The sequence below is a fragment of the Heloderma suspectum genome, chromosome 2 (genome assembly GCF_057233095.1).
Source record: "Heloderma suspectum isolate Gila_16-S chromosome 2, 16-S_ref, whole genome shotgun sequence".
Lineage (NCBI taxonomy): Eukaryota > Metazoa > Chordata > Lepidosauria > Squamata > Helodermatidae > Heloderma > Heloderma suspectum.
The window spans coordinates 50,426,823-50,443,653 of record NC_139459.1 but is presented as its reverse complement, the minus strand read 5'-3'; the positions used below and the strand labels follow the sequence as shown (position 1 = coordinate 50,443,653).

The window sequence follows — 16,831 nt, the reverse complement described above, 5'->3', positions numbered from 1 at the left end:
ATAGATGTAGTTGGATAACGAGATGGTAAAAATAAAAAAAAGTGTTCTTAATTTAAACATTTCCAGTATATAAGAGAAGCTAAAGCCTGTGTCTTCACTCCTACCTTTTGCACACAGTGATCCATCACAAAGTGATTCCAATACAAGAGATTTTTGGATGGATATGCAAGCTGTCACAGTCTACCTCAAGAAGCTATCAGAGCAGAATCCTTCTGCCTCTTATTATAATGTAGATGTTCTAAAGTATCAGGTAATAATGTTTTTTATGTTGGTACTGGGAACTGAGAATGTCATTAGTAACGCGGTTAATTCCTACATATTTAATGTAACACCTCTGATCGTTACATTAAACAGGGTCGCCCTCCAGGTGACCCCGCTGAATGAAGTTAGGCAAAGCGCTAATAGTAGTGGTGCTCTGCTTATGGGATGCCGACCCAAAAGAGACTTGCCTAGCACCTACACTGTTATCTTCCCAGCAGCAGGCAAAGACATTCCTCTTCTCCCAAGCATTTTAGCTGCTTTCATATATTTTATATTGTATTTTTATTTCCTGTGTTGATTTTATTTATTGTATACTGTTAGCATTATGTTATATGCTCAGGGAACTTTTGTTATGGTACAGACTAAAAATATAATGAATTATTTGCTTATTTTCAAAGGTATCTTCAAATGGCATCCAGTCTACACCTCTGAACCTTGCCACATACTGGAAGTGCAATGCTAGCACTACTGATGTAAGAGTTGATTACAAATACAACCCAGCATCTATGGCAGTGCCAAGTATGCTATCTAACGTACAGGTCATGGTTCCAGTCGATGGAGGCGTAATGAATATGCAATCACTTCCACCAGCAAAATGGTATTTTTTATTTTGAATACCACATGAACTTCATTCCAGTATGCTGCTACTTATTATACTATCTTCTAAAAACATTTGTGAAAAGCAGTTCTAACTTTAGCAGTGTTTCTTTTCTTTTCTTTTATTTTTAATGTTAAGCCTACGTTCTGATATTATGTGCTACTTTTAGGAATTCCTTCTATATTCCTCCCAAAAGGTAGTATCAGGCCCTTAAGTAGGGAAACTAGTTCTAGCTATTGTACAATTCTGCATTAAACCAATGGATTTTTCAAGGTATTTAGATTGCAAGGTGCTGAGGAACAATTATTTCCCTGTTCTGTCCAACATTTAATACACTTTTTGGTAAAAATACAAGCTTGTTCATTTATTTATTGGATTTGTACCCCACCTTTCTATCAAAAAATGGCACTCAAAGTGGCTTAGTTCAAGTTATAATACAAAGATTAAAATAGCTGGTAGATGCATTCAGGTCTCAAATACAAAGGGAATCAACAGTAGTTGTGTATCTGTAGGGCTGCTTTGAAAATTGTTTGGAAACTTCAGCTGGCCCAGAATGCTGCAGCCAAACTGTTGATTGAGCTGGTTACAGGGAGCATGTGACTCTGTTGTTACAACAGCTTCACTGGCTACTGGTCTGTTTCTGGGCACAATTCAAAGAGCTGGTTATGGACTATAAAGACCTATATGGGATCAAGCTACCTGAAAGCCTTCTTTCATACAAGCCTGCCCACATGTTAAGATCTTCAGGGGATACCCTTCAGTTGGCACTGCCACAGCCATCAGAGGCATATTTGGTTGCAACTTGAGAGGGCCTTCTTGGTGGCTGCTCCCAAACTTTGGAACTCCCTGCCAAGGGAGGCTAGGTTGGCTCCCTCTTTGCTGTCTCCCTGCCAGCAGGCAAAGATGTTTTTATTCAAGCACGCCTTTAGCATGTTGGGTTGGATGCTGTTCTGTTGTTGTGTTTTTTAATTGTTTTAATGTATTTGTTTTTACGGTTCTTGGAGGGAGCAATCCTATGGCCGCTAGTCAGCGGCTAGACAGCCATAAGATATGTGATTGTCTGGCAAGTGACCTCGGAGCCTGCACTCCGAGGTTGGTTCCAAGAGAACTGACCTTCCTCCCCTCCCCTGCTGCCTTGCAGGCAGCAGGGAACAGCTCCGTGCTCAGAAGAGGAGCGCAGAGCAGCCAAAACGGGGCGTTCCAGGGCAAGGAAGGTGGAAATGCCGGTACAACACATCCTATGTGTCGTCTGGCAGCCTCCTCCCCTGCTCTGCCTTCCCACGGCTAGACAGCCGCAATCGGCTGTCTAGCCGCAAATGCAGGGCAGGAGAAGCGTGGAGGGAATGATCTCCTTCGTGCTTGCTTATTTTATTTATTTATTTATTAAATTTATTAATCACCCATCTGGCTGGTCATGTATAATAATAGAAACAGTTTAAAACAATAAAATTCTACATTAAAACATCATATTTCTAAAAATACCCTAACCCACCCCAAATGCCTGCCTGAACAACCACATTTTTAATGCGTGGCGGAAGCTCATTAAAGAGGGGGCATGGCAGAGTTCCCTAGGGCAGGAGTTCCACAGAGTGGGGGTCACCACAGAGAAGGCCCTCTCCCTCGTCCTCACCAGTCTAGCTGTCGTGGCTGATGGGACAGAGGGAAGGCCATCCAAGGCTGATCTCGTTAAGCGGCCTGTCTGGTATTGCTGGAGGCGCTCCTTAAGATAGGCTGGGCCGGAAACATATAGGGTTTTAAAGGTCAAAACCAACACCTTGAATTTGGCCTGGAAAACAACTGGTAACCAGTGCAACTCCTTCAGCACTGGAGTGATGTGATCTCACCGGTAGCTGCCTTTGATCAGGCAAGCCGCTGTGTTCTGTACCAGCTGCAGTTTCCGAACGTCTTCAAGGGTAACCCCACGTAGAGTGCATTACAGTAGTCTAAACGAGACAAGACCAGGGCATGTACTACCGATGGGAGCAGATGGTCGGGAAGGTAGGGGTGCAGCTGCTGTATCAGATGGAGTTGGTACAGAACTATCTGTCTCACAGCTCGCACCTGAGCCTCCATGGACAGCTGGGAGTCTAAAATGACCCCCAGGCTGCGGACCTGGTCTTCCAAGGGTAGCCGTACCCCATTCAACACCAGGTCAACATCCCCCAACCTCCTCTTGTCTCCCACTAAAAGTACCTCGGTCTTGTCAGGGTTCAGCTTCAGCTTGTTCCTCCCCATCCAGCCACTCACCATCTCCAGACATTTGGACAGGGATTCTATGGCCAACCTTGGTGAAGATATGAACGAGAGGTAGAGCTGCATGTGATCCGCATATTGATGACACCGCTCCCCAAGCCAACTGATGATAGCCCCCAGCAGCTTCACATAGATGTTAAATAGCATCGGGGAGAGGATGGAACCCTGTGGCACCCCACAAGTGAGCAGCCACGGGTCCGAAACCTCCTCTCCCAGTGCTACCCTCTGGTACCTGCTGGAGAGGAAGGACCGGAACCACCGCAATACAGTGTCTCCAATGCCCAACCCCTCCAGGCGGTCCAGGAGGATACTGTGGTCAACAGTATCAGAAGCCGCTGAGAGGTCGAGGAGAACAAGGAAGGACCATTCGCCCCTATCCAGATCATCCACCAAGGCGGCCAAGGCCATTTCTGTCCCATGCCCAGGCCTGAAGCCTGACTGAAATGGATCTAGATAATCGGCTTCTTTCAAGTGTGCCTTCAGCTGCATCACCACCACCTGCTCAATCACCTTGCCCAAAAACGGCAGATTCGAGACTGGGCGAAAGTTGTTCAGAACTTGGGGATCCAAGGAGGGCTTTTTTAAGAGCGGTCTTATCACTGCCTCCTTGCGAGCGGATGGCATCACTCCCTCCTCAAGGGAGGCATTCAACACCACCCTGATCCCCTCACCCAGCCTCTCTCTGCAGCTCATAATGAGCCAAGATGGGCAAGGATCAAAGCAGGTGGTTGGCCTTACAGATGACAGCACCTTTTCCACTTCATCAGAAGGAAGAAGCTGGAACCTATCCCACAAAACCGGTTTGCCACAGACCGCCTCTTGCTCACTAACTATATCCATAGCTCATGGAATAACACTCTGATCAATTTTATCCGCAAAGTGCCTTGCCAAGGCCTCACAGGAAGCCTTAGAATGCTCCAGTAGTTCCAGAGCAACTGGACCGACCAGGCTCCGGACCACTTGGAACAGCCTCCTGGGACAGCACTCTGCAGACGCGATAGAGGCAGCATCATATTCCCTTTTTGCTGCCTTCACCACCACGTGATAGGCTGAAGATACAGCTCTAGCCCGTATGTGATCGTCTTTGGAGTGAGACTTCCGCCACCGGCGCTCTAGCTGCCTCACCTCCTGTTTCAGAGCTCGTAACTGCGGATTGAACCATGGTGCAGTTCGAACCCTGTTCAGGAGGAGAAGGTGTTTCGGAGCCACCTGATCTAATACCCCAGTGATTGCGGCATTCCAGCCACCCACCAGGATCTCGACCGAGTGGCCGTTGGCATGCTCCAGAGAATCCCCAAGGGTGTTTAGGAATCCATTCGTATCCATAAGATGCCTGGGGCGGACCATTTTAATGAGTCCTCCACCCCTGTGGAGGGGTAGTGGAACCAAGAAGTCCAATGTCGCCAGATAGTGATCTGACCATGACAAGGGGGTGGTGGATATACCCCCGACTTCCAGATCGCTCCCTGCTTCTCCAGAAACAAACACAAGGTCTGACACATGACCGGCTACATGGGTGGCCCAGTTGGAATAGGGTGCAGCTCCCAGGAAGCCATGGTCTCCATGAAGTCCCAAGGTGTCCCTGTGAGGATGGCCTCTGAAGATACACTGAAGTCCCCCAATACCAATAAGTTAGGGGACTGTACATGCACATCAGAGACCACCTCAAGCACCTCGGCCAGGGAGTCAGTCATGCTGCGGGGTGGACAGTACATGAGCAGAATCCCCAGGCTGCCCTTCAGGACCAACCTCTAGTACAGGCACTCAACCACCTTGGTCTCCCGGAGAGGGGGGTCTGGTGAAGACCAAGGACTCTTGGTAGATAACAACCACTCCCCCTCCCCGATCCCCATCCCTCGGCTGCTGTGCATATGAAAATCCAGCTGGACACATGGCTGCAAGAGTTGGAGCAGCGGCCTCGGCCACTCAGGTCTCCGTAATACACGCCAGGTCTGCACCTTCATCCCGGATCATGTCGTGGATGAGGGATGTTTTCCGGGTAACAGACCTGGCATTGCAGAGCAGCAAACGAAGGCCAGAAGATGGGGTCACACCTCCCCCAGCCATCCTTTGGCTCTGGACAGGCCCAGAACAGGGGACAGATATTACACATCTCTCCCTTACCTGGCATGGCCTGCCCCTAGCGCTCCGCCAGCGCCTGCCACCCAGCCTCAGTATGTTCTGGCCCCCAACACTCCCCCCACTGCCTCTTGTCAGGTGGACACATGCCCCCTCGCTCCAGCCTATCAGGCAGGCTACCCACCCCTAAAAACACAACAGAATACCCCCAAAACCTGCCCCTCACTAACAATTAAAAAATAATTAAAAAATCAAAAAAATACATCCCCTTTAAAAATACTGCCAGGCAGGAGTCCGTGGTGGTGGCGGCGGCGAAGGCAAACAGGAGGAAGAGCAAGCACACCATCCTCCCCACATGGTGGTGGCTTCTCCTGCAGATCCTGGCTCTCCCAGGCCACCTCAGCCAGCCAGCCAGCTTATATAGCCCCTACAGGAAGGGGCAGGTGGAAGCAGTCAGCACATCTGGCTCAGTACCTGGGTGCCTGGTCCTGCAGGGACTGGCAATCTGCCGGGCAGAAGTCCACAGGGAAGCACTGGTGTTGGTGGTGGCAGCAGCAGGCGCAGCAGCAAGCAGACGCAGCAGCAGGCATGCCCTCTTCCCCGGGTGGTGGTGGCTTCTCCAGCAGATCCTGCCTTCTCCTGCCCTGCATTGGATAGGCAGTCGCCTCCAAGTTCGGAGGCAGCCGCCTATCCCTATAGGATTGTGCCCTTAACTGTTTTTATTTTAAATCTTTTGATCTTATTGTTGCTACCTGCCCTGAGTGCCATTTTCTGGTAAAAAAGCAGTATAAATCAAATTTATACTTAAATAACCCTTATTAGCAACTAATATTTGACAGGCTATGTTTTGAACTGAGGAAGACCTTGAAGGACTGGCAGTATTGGCTTTGCCCACTTAGGGCAAAACTAGATGCAACAGTGGCCATTCCATGTTTTCAAACATGAACTGCTTCATTTGTGTAGTAAAAAGGGATAGGATCCAAGTCTAAAAGCAAATAATTCATGTGGGTGGGAAGCTCACATACCTCCCCTCCCTCAGTTGTAGCTTATCTATCTGCAGCCCCTCTCCCCAAGCACTTTTGTCCCAAGAAAGCAAAAGAAAAGCCTGGAGGAATGAAGCTGGAGGGAGCAGAGGGCTCTGCACCTCTTTTGCTTTTAAAATTGGATCCCAACATCCCTTTTGCTACTGGAACTGGGACAGTCCCATGTGCCTCAGTGCATAGGAACTGCTGCTGTAATGTCAAGTGTTGCCCTCAGTACTGTGGGAGCTAAACACATGCAAATAGTTTCTTCATGCTTTCTATACTAGAAAGAATTGTAGAGTAGCTCTGTCAAGTCTTTTATACCCTTTAGTTGATCATTCCCATTTCCCTGTGCCTTGGCTCTTACACAAATGTCAGCAGCTGTGATATATGTGGAAAGAAGTCCTGATAGCCTCAGTTGCTGTTGACAATGGTGGTCAGGCAGTTAAAGAGCACTGTTACTTTATTTGGGTGTTTTTATTTTTTGTTTTTGCTTTCCTGATGTAAGGGAAAGCCACTGAGATTGTTGGGATTGGGGGTCAGACAAGAAGCCCTTGGGGGCAGATGCAAAATGAGCCCCAAAGCCTCCTGTTGCCTGTATCTATAACTGATATAGAAGTTATAAATATAGGTAAAAAATGCTGGTAAAAAATTGTTTCAGCTCTGGTAGTGGGGTGTTTTTTTTCTTATTCTTTATGTATTAGATTCTTTTCCTTTGTCTTCATCCTAAAGGGAGAGGGAGAATTGAAAGCAACCCACGCTCATGATTCTTTAAAGAAGAGCTCAGGTGCCCACTAATAAGCCAGTGTATTGCTTGTCTGTTCTTTTTCACACTTCTTTGTCACTTATCTTCCATATAAATGCGTTTTTTATTTATTTTTGGGTTGTATCCAATACTGACTGTCCACCTGTGGAATGGATTTCCCCTCCCCCCTGCACACCCCAGATCTGTTCTGTTGGGTCCCCCATCCCTCTAGAACAGATTTGGGGGGGGGCATGGGGGCAACATGGTGAGGAGACAAGGGAGGTCCCGTTGCATGAACAGAAGTCCAATCGTGCAGCATTGGATTCAACTCTTTATTTGGCTAAATGTCTTCTGTTTAGACATTCCCCTTCCTGGTACATATCTTTGAGGTTGCTATCCTGGACACACTTACCTGGGAGTAAATCTAATTGAACTCAAGGGGACTTCTAAATAGACATCTGTAGGATTGTGCTGTTAGTGTAGCTATATTTCTGGAGAACTGAGGTTACCTGAAGTTCAGCAACTAGGCCTTTTTTTCTTACAGGAATTCAGAACAAATGAAAGCTTTTTGGAAATTATCTGGTCTTTCAGAAAAATCAGAAAATGGAGGTAAAAATAGATTCTTTATGTTACCTTCAATTTATAATCATCCCCCTGGCACCAACATTGTCATCTTTTCAGCCCCAGATTAAGACTTCTCTACTCCCAGGCATTTGACGGCATATGATAGAGCTTTTAATGTCAGTTGTTTTTATCAGGTCCTGGTATTTCATTGTAATTGGTTTTATCTGTTTTAAATTGTCTTTAATTGTCACTAGTCAGCGCCATAGGTTGGTTCCTGAGAACCGACCTTCCCCCCCTCCTGCACTGCCTCATAGGCAGCACGGAATGGCCCTGTGATCTGTGCTCAGAAGAGGAGCATGGAGCAGCAAAAACAGGGTGTTCCTCGGGGAGCGCTGGGGTGGGGAAGTCAGAAATCCGATACGGCACATCCAACGTGTCGTCCGGCTGCCACTTCCCACGCTCTGGCTTCCTGCGGCTAGACAGCTGAAATCAGCTGTCTAGCCGCAAACGCAGGGCAGCTGAAGTGCGGAGGGCATTGTCCCCTCCATGCTTCAGCTGCCCTGCATTGGATAGGTGGTCACCTCCAAGTTCGGAGGCAGCTGCCTATCCCAGTAGGATTGCTCCCTAAATTTTGTACGTTAAAGATTTTATATTATGTTTTTATTATGTTGTATTTGGGGGGGCTATCGTTTTTGTGAACTGCCCAGAGAACTTTGGCTATTGGGTGGTATAGAAATGAAATAAATAAAATGAAATAAGGAAAATCTGTAAATTTATTCTTTTATGTTAGGCAAGCAACCAGTGGAAAACTATAACACACTGTGTTGTACACTGCTTTGGAGGCCTAGAAATATAAATATATAGCATGTATTTATATTTCTAGGTGCTTTTCTGACCAATTGTTCTCTTCAAAAACTAAACTGTATTTATTTGCGGTATCAAAGCCAGATTTAAATAATGTTTAGGGCTCTTGCTTAAACATTATTGGACAGAGAAAGAATGAGATACGAAATAAAAGTACAAACTATATTGATTCGCAGAAAAATAGTCCTTTTACAACTTACTCCCAAAATCAGATAAATTCAGCAGAAGAAAAAAATGAGGTAGATTCAGGTTGTAGTTACCTCTGCAACTGTAGGATATAAGTGCTCTGGCTTTATTATATTGAAATGAGACATCCCTAACTATTGGCTCAACTGTTGAAGTGCTACGGAATGTTTATGAATATTCCAGCTGCCCAGAAGTTTTTTTTTAAAGCCATCACTGGCCTGGTGGGGAGGGGAGGGGGTCCACAGAGTGGAGAGGAAGCTGTGCTATCAAAGCATTGGTCAAGTATTAGATTGTGTTAAGAGTCTGTGAATGAGGGCCCGATTTTGAATTGCCCCTTTCTGTTAATTCAAGAGTTGCCCCTTATATAGTTTTGTGGTATGTTTTTATGTGTTTTAAATAGGATTTAATTTTTTGTTTGTTGCCTTGAGTTTTCTTTTTTTTTTTTTTTCTCCCCTGAACAGGCTCTGGCTCCCTCAGAGCCAAATTTGACCTTTCAGAAGGACCCAGCAAGCCAGCAACACTTGCAGTGCAATTTATCAGTGAGGGAAGTACTCTTTCAGGAGTAGATGTTGAATTAGTAGGCACTGGCTATCGGCTTTCCCTAATAAAGAAGAGGTTTGCCACTGGTAAGATACAAAACGTTAAGTCAGTCATAATATGCCACAAACCACTAAACCGTTCAGGTATGACCTAAATCATATCCCTGATGAATATACAGTGGAGGTGAGGAATAGATTTCAGGGATTAGACCTGATAGACAGAGTGCCTGAGGAACTATGGACGGAGGTCCGTAACATTGTTCAGGAGGCAGCAACGAAATCCATCCCAAAGAAAAAGAAATGCAAGAAAGCAAAGTGGCTGTCTGATGAGGCTTTACAAGTAGCTCACGAAAGAAGGGAAGCGAAAAGCAAGGGAGAAAGGGGAAGATATACCCAACTGAATGCAGAGTTCCAGAGAATAGCAAGGAGAGACAAGAAGGCCTTCTTAAATGAACAATGCAAAGAAATCGAGGAAAACAACAGAATGGGAAAGACTAGAGATCTCTTCAAGAAAATCGGAGATCTCAAGGGAATGTTTTGTGCAAAGACGGGCATGATAAAGGACAAAGAAGGCAGGGACCTAACAGAAGCAGATGAGATTAAGAAGAGGTGGCAAGAATACACAGAAGAACTATACAGGAAAGATCTGAATGTCCCTGATAGCCATGATAGTGCGGTCACTGAACTTGAGCCAGACATCCTTGAGAGTGAAGTCAAGTGGGCCTTAGGAAGCATTAGTAACAACAAAGCTAGCGGAGATGACAGTATTCCAGCTGAGCTATTTAAAATCCTAAAAGATGATGCTGTTAAAGTGCTGCATTCAATATGCCAACAAATCTGGAACACTCAACAGTGGCCACAAGACTGGAAAAGGTCAGTTTACATTCCAATTCCAAAGAAGGGCAACGCCAAAGAGTGTTCAAACTACCGCACCATTGCGCTCATTTCACATGCCAGCAAGGTGATGCTCAAAATCCTACAAGCTAGGCTTCAGCAGTATGCGAACCGAGAACTACCGGAAGTACAAGCTGGGTTTAGAAGAGGCAGAGGAACTAGAGATCAAATCGCCAACATTCGCTGCATCATGGAGAAAGCAAGAGAATTCCAGAAAAACGTCTATTTCTGCTTCATTGACTACGCTAAAGCCTTTGATTGTGTGGATCACAACAAACTCTGGCAAATTCTTAAAGTGATGGGAGCACCAGACCACCTTACCTGTCTCCTGAGAAACCTGTACGAGGGTCAAGAAGCAACAGTAAGAACCAGAGATGGAACAACCGATTGGTTCAAAATTGGGAAAGGAGTACGACAAGGCTGCATATTGTCACCCTGCTTATTTAACTTATATGCAGAGTACATCATGAGAAAAACCGGGTTGGATGAATCAGAGGTCGGAATTAAGATTGCTGGGAGAATTATCAACAACCTCCGATATGCAGACGATACCACCCTAATGGCAGAAAGCAAAGAGGATCTAAAGAGCCTCTTGTTGAGGGTGAAAGAGGAGAGTGCAAAAGCTGGTTTGAAACTCAACATTAAAAAAACTAAGATCATGGCATCTGGCCCCATCACTTCCTGGCATATAGAAGGGGAAGAAATGGAAGCAGTGACAGATTTTACTTTCTTGGGCTCCAAGATCACCACAGACGGTAACTGTAGCCATGAAATTAAAAGACACTTGCTCCTTGGGAGGAAAGCTATGGCAAACCTAGACAGCACAGTAAGAAGCAGAGACATCACCTTGCCGACAAAGGTCCGTCTAATCAAAGCTATGGTTTTCCCAGTAGTAATGTATGGCTGTGAGAGCTGGACTATAAGGAAGGCTGAGCGCCGAAGAATTGATGCCTTCTAACTGTGGTGCTGGAGAAGACTCTTACGAGTCCCCTGGACTGCAAGGAGGTCAAATCAGTCCATCCTAAAGGAAATCAACCCTGAGTGCTCATTGGAAGGACAGATACTGAAGCTGAAGCTCCAATATTTTGGCCACCTAATGCGAAGAGAAAACTCCCTGGAAAAGACCCTGATGCTGGGAAAGACTGAAGGCAAAAGGAGAAGGGGACGGCAGAGGATGAGATGGCTAGATAGCATCACTGATGCAGTGAATATGAACTTGAGCACGCTCCGGGAGAGAGCGCAGGACAGGAAGGCCTGGCGTGCTATGGTCCATGGGGTCACGAAGAGTCGGACACGACTGAACGACAACAACAACAACAAATATGCCACAGGACCAATATGCACTTGCTTGGCAGTCACACGTTTGCCAAATGTACACATTGGTGTTTGCCACAGTCAGCCCCCTAAGTACAAAGGGAAGATGCTTGTCTATAATTATTATTTTTTTGTATGGACACACAGGGATGGTGCTTTTTGGGTCATGTCAATCATGTATTTAGACATACCGCTTCACCTTTTACTGTTCACTATGACAAAGGTTGGTGTATGCTCTACAAATAACTCAGTTGTAAACGGTGTGAAACAGTCTTCAGAGTTGGGTACTAATTTTAATGCTTAAAATATAAGCAATGGAATGTTTTGACATATATAATTCAAACATTAAAAACAGGTACACATTTTTTTTTTGCAGGCTTTGGTAGCCAAGCCAAACATTGTGGTTAGGCTACCTCTTGCTCGTTTGGCCCCTGTACAGCCAAGGAAGCTCCCTGCCTTCCTTTCCTGCAGTAGAGTTGGACAGGGGGGGCAAGGGGCGTGGTGTTTTGGTGTTTTGACTGAAGCACTTCAGCAGCCTCAGCCATGCAGCAGCCAAGCAGCCTCCAGCCTTCCTCCCAACCTTGGAGCTCAGGAGAGGGGGCAGGGATCACACACAGCTGTAGGACTTCCACATTTGGAGGAAGGTTGGGGGTTGTCACACTCACCAAAGAGAATGGCACATTTCCCATAGTATGTGAAAATGTGGAAGCATGATAAAAAATGTAGCCCGATAATGATGATGATGATGATGATGACATATGTATTATCTTTTGGAAGAAGAAAGTTGTTTGCAAGTAGCAGCAATCAGTGTAGCCATTTTAAGGTTTCACTTTACTGAAAAGGTATTAACTACAGAGCCTTTTTGTGTCTTTCAGGTAGATATATGGCAGATTGCTGAAGAGTCTGTGAAGAAATACAGCTACTTCAATGAAAAGGAGTTCATTCTGTCCTTTATTACCTTTCCAACACTATTTTAACATGCATTATTTTTTGAAAACATGTTGCTTAGTTTTTGGAGTTTATATCCAACAAAAATGCACTTTTAAAAATAAATCATTTTAAAAATACGCTGTTTTATAGTAGCACTGAAAGCAAACTCCAACACTATCTGTAGAAGATTTGACTGCAATCCTGAGAAACAAGATTACTCAAGTGTTTAGTACGGATGTAGCCTCAGAGTCAAAATAGCAATCATTTGTGGTATTTAAAGTGTGTGGTGCTTTGGGACACCGTAAACAACCACAGCATATTTTAGCTTTCTATAAATATTACTCAAGTATATTTTTTTTCCGTTTCCATTATTGCCATTCCATAAACAAAACTGTGGCAAAGTAATTTTTGTTTCACTCTTGTATATTCATGTGCCATATCTTGTTAGAGATATGTATACAAAATAACATGATTTCCATATACCATATATAATTAAGTGTACATTGTTTTATAAAAGATGATTTTAAATGTAAAGTGCAATTTTTTTTAAGTTGCAGGCAGACAGATATTTACTTCTGCCATTAGTTAACTTTATGGGAGTTGTAATTTTAATTAATGCTGTAGATTAATTTATTTTTATATGAAATGTGTAACATTTGTGCCTTTTTAAAAGTGTGCCTGTTAAAATATTAAGGTGCCTCTCATTTATTTTTCAGCGTCTAGATCTTCTACACAGAAAACATGGTGTTTTTCTGTGTAACATGTATAACAACATAATTCCCTAGGCAGGGATTTAGAAGGGAAACTTACAATAACTATAAAACAGCCTTTAAAATATTAAATAACTTCCTTGTGGGTTAATTGCAATAAATGCAGCACTGTAAAGGGAACCTCTTGACTTTGATATATTCATACACAAAAACTACTTTTAATCAACATTTAACTTCACTTTCACCAAAGATGTGTAAAGTCCTGAAGGTGTATTACATTTTAAAACCTTTTTTAAAAGAACATTTGTAGCATTTCCCTTTGCTGACTGTAAAGTTTTTACATTTCAAGTGCTTTCAAACATACGACATGAATGTAAATGTTGCTTTTGAGGAGTAACATTCTTTTAAGGGTTTGTTTTGACAGACAAAGTTGTAATTCGTATTTTCAAGAAAATGGATCAACTAAGCATTTGAACATTTGGATTAGTCTCTAATCCCTTTGCCACATTTTAAATACAGTGGCAAATAGTGGCTCTAAGCAACAATTGAAGTGACCCGTTCATATAATTTTTAACACAAAGTACTAATTTGAGAGCTTGTAATGTATTGTGCTATAAAGACCCTGTTAAATGGTAAAATCAAAAGTTGACGGGATAACTGAATTCTATAACCAGCAATTGTACAGAGATTACATCTCTGAATTCCAGTGTTTAGGAAAAGCAATTAAATATTTAAAAACTTGTAAAATCACTAATGGATTTATTAGTCTATTTTATATAAAAATGTATATATAATGCCCATAGCCACTTAAATATTGGTGAATGTTAACACACTACAAAGGTTGCAAATAATGACAGGTGCATATGTTCTATTGATTTCAAAGCAATTTATACTCTGGCTGGGCCAAATATCCCCACCTCATTTTTTGCTGACCATTCATGAAAGTTGTGTGGGGAAGAATATCAGTGATTTTCAGGGGTGAGCAAAAAATAAAAGAACTTGAGCAGTTGTGCCCTCACACCCAAATGCCAAATTTCTGCAGTCCAGCATGAATTTATACATTAACTGATCATAGTCAAAATATTAGTTTCCTTTTTACCCGTTTTCATAGTTTTATAAAAATGTTAAGATTTCATTGAAGCAGTGCATACTGGATTTTCATTCCAAAATGTTAGTCTTCAGTGAATTATTACTAGAACTTTTAACTAAAATAATTGGCATTTCAAATGGTACAGTCTTTTACTGGACTCTTAATTGTAATCTGCTAATGCAATCAAAACTGTTTGAACAGTTTCATATCTTACAATTGAAATTCAACCTGTTCTCTATTTTTAATAATGTATTATTTCCAAATTAATGCAAATGCTAAGTTTCAGCACTTTTAATTTCACCTTCCTACTAAGTGTTCTCAAGCATACATTCACAAAGGGTTGCAGGTTACAATTTTGAAGCCGTACCAGTTTATATAGAATTTTTGTAAAGAACTCTAAAAACTGTATAAAATTAAACCTATCTGATGAAAATTGTATGTAGCAAGCTGGATCTTGCTTGTTTATTAAGTGATCATCTTTGTAACTGCATTTTGAGAGAATTTTTAAACACAATTCTAAAGGGTCTGGGGTTTCTATGAACTGTAAATTAGAGCGATATAAATCTTCGAAAAATTGTAAATACATCTGATCTTTCACAAAATGTAAAAAAAATACACCCTATAATAAACATGTAATATATAACTTTTAAGTTGACTCTTGCTGTTTATATGCTATCAGAGCAGTCTTCTCACATAGTCTTATTAGTTTTTGAACAAAGGAACTGCATTTGATCCAGTGTGTTTGGATTTTAGTAAAATGTGGTACAGTATTTTTTAACACTATCTAGCAGCCTCCTCTGAGCAAACTGCTAAACTTCTGTGGGGGCTTATCAGACAGGGGAGCTACATGCGATCTTCCAACTGTTGTTGTTTATTCAGTCAGTCGCTTCTGACTATTCGTGACTTCATGGACCAGCCCACGCCAGAGCTTCCGGTCGGCCGTCGCCACCCCCAGCTCCCCCAAGGTTGAGTCCGTCAACTCAAGAATATCATCCATCCATCTTGCCCTTGGTCGGCCCCTCTTCCTTTTGCCTTCCATTTTCCCTAGCATCAGCATCTTCTCCAGGGTGTCCTGTCTTCTCATGATGTGGCCAAAGTACTTCAGTTTGGCCTTTAATATCATTCCCTCAAGTGAGCAGTCTGGCTTGATTTCCTGGAGTATGGACTGGTTTGATCTTCTTGCAGTCCAAGGCACTCTCAGAATTTTCCTCCAGCGCCACAGTTCAAAAGCATCTATCTTCCTTCGCTCAGCCTTCCTTATGGTCCAGCTCTCGCAGCCATAGGTTACTACAGGGAATACCATTGCTTGAACTATGCGGACCTTTGTTGTCAGTGTGATGTCTCTGCTCTTCACTATTTTATCAAAATTGGTCATTGCTCTCCTCCCAAGAAGTAAGCGTCTTCTGATTTCCTGGCTGCAGTCAGCATCTGCAGTAATCTTTGCACCTAGAAAGACAAAGTCTGTCACTACCTCCACGTTTTCTCCTTCTATTTGCCAGTTATCCATCAAGCTGGTTGCCATAATCTTGGTTTTTTTGAGGTTTAACTGCAACCCAGCTTTTGCACTTTCTTCTTTCACCTTCATCATGAGGTTCCTCAGCTCCTCCTCGCTTTCAGCCATCAAAGTGTTCATTAAATAAAAAAACTTAAGGATCTTGTAGAAGGAAGGAGAAGGTTTAAACCAGCCCTTACGGCACAGGCCCCTTATTCTGCTCTGAACAAGAAATGGCTGGAGGATTTCCTAGTTCTTTCAGGAGGTCAGGCACTCTATATTGCAAAAAAACAAAAAAAAGGATATTAGGACAGCCAACATAACTAGGGCTGCAATAAAACAAAAACCTTATGAACAATGTTTAAAGTTCCTTTGATTTTAATCAGGCTGTATTTTTAGAGAGGCATTCTCTTCTGTTCTTCCCCTTTTAAGCTGGTACCCAGCCCTTCCCCTCCAGCCATCTTGGGTGACAGTAAAGGGTAGAATTGGAAGTTTGGTGATCTCGCATCAGCACCATTGCTTATCCTTACCTTACCACGTGGAGAAGCCTGGTCAGAAGGAAAAAGGGTTATTAATGTGACCCTCCACCAGAGGCCATGGCTCAGTGGTGGAGCACACTGCAGCTTGCATCCAGAAGGGCCCAGGTTTGATCCCTAGTATCTCCAGATAGGGCTGGAAAAATTCCTGCCTGATACCCTGGAGAGACACTGCCTGTCAGTGTTAACAGTATTGGACCAGGTGGAGCAATGGTCTGAGTCAGTATAAGACAGCTTCCTGTGTTCCAAGACTAGACATCACACTACTTCCCAAACAGGTTGTAAAGCTGCCATTCTACATACTGCCTTTGGAGCAAGTCCCATGGAAATCAGCAGGACTTCTGAGTAACCTGATCTAGAAAGCAAGTTCTTTTCCTTGAAAACATTTGGTTTTAAGCATATGCGCACACAAAATATTCACACATGATGTTAATCAACTAAAACTGATATGATCAACTTTATTCAGGTGACATCACTATGAATAAGTAACTTCTTGAAGGGAAGACATGTGTATTAAAGACAGTTTTGAAGGTGTACATAGAAGAGTGCTACATCAACCTATTTTGTTCAGTATTTGCTTTTATTGACCTATGGATGAAATGTGCTGATAACAAATTTCAAGGAACCATTCATACTGATAAGAATTGGGAATAATCTCAAACCGAATAACAAACAGATGAAATTTTGTCAGTATGATGTGCAAGATTAGGGATTAATGTACATTTTTGCTGTTACTTGGAAACGTCAATAGGAA

At 43.3% G+C, this 16,831-nt stretch overlaps 1 protein-coding gene across 6 annotated transcripts in view; it reads left to right on the top strand.

The window, feature by feature from the left end:
- The window catches only part of FCHO2 (FCH and mu domain containing endocytic adaptor 2), a 106,370-nt gene extending 91,671 nt beyond the window's left edge, over positions 1-14,699 (top strand). For 4 of the 6 annotated variants that reach the window (XM_084833501.1, XM_084833499.1, XM_084833498.1 and 1 more), the window contains 5 exons: positions 118-250; positions 660-859; positions 7,503-7,567; positions 9,034-9,198; positions 12,195-14,699. In XM_084833501.1, coding sequence (XP_084689627.1) covers positions 118-250; positions 660-859; positions 7,503-7,567; positions 9,034-9,198; positions 12,195-12,217 — 586 coding nt within the window. In that variant the 3' untranslated portion in view covers positions 12,218-14,699. The remainder of the gene's footprint in view (positions 1-117; positions 251-659; positions 860-7,502; positions 7,568-9,033; positions 9,199-12,194) is intronic. The other 2 variants (XM_084833504.1, XM_084833503.1) reach the window with 1 other exon arrangement.
- Positions 14,700-16,831: the final 2,132 nt, after the last annotated feature.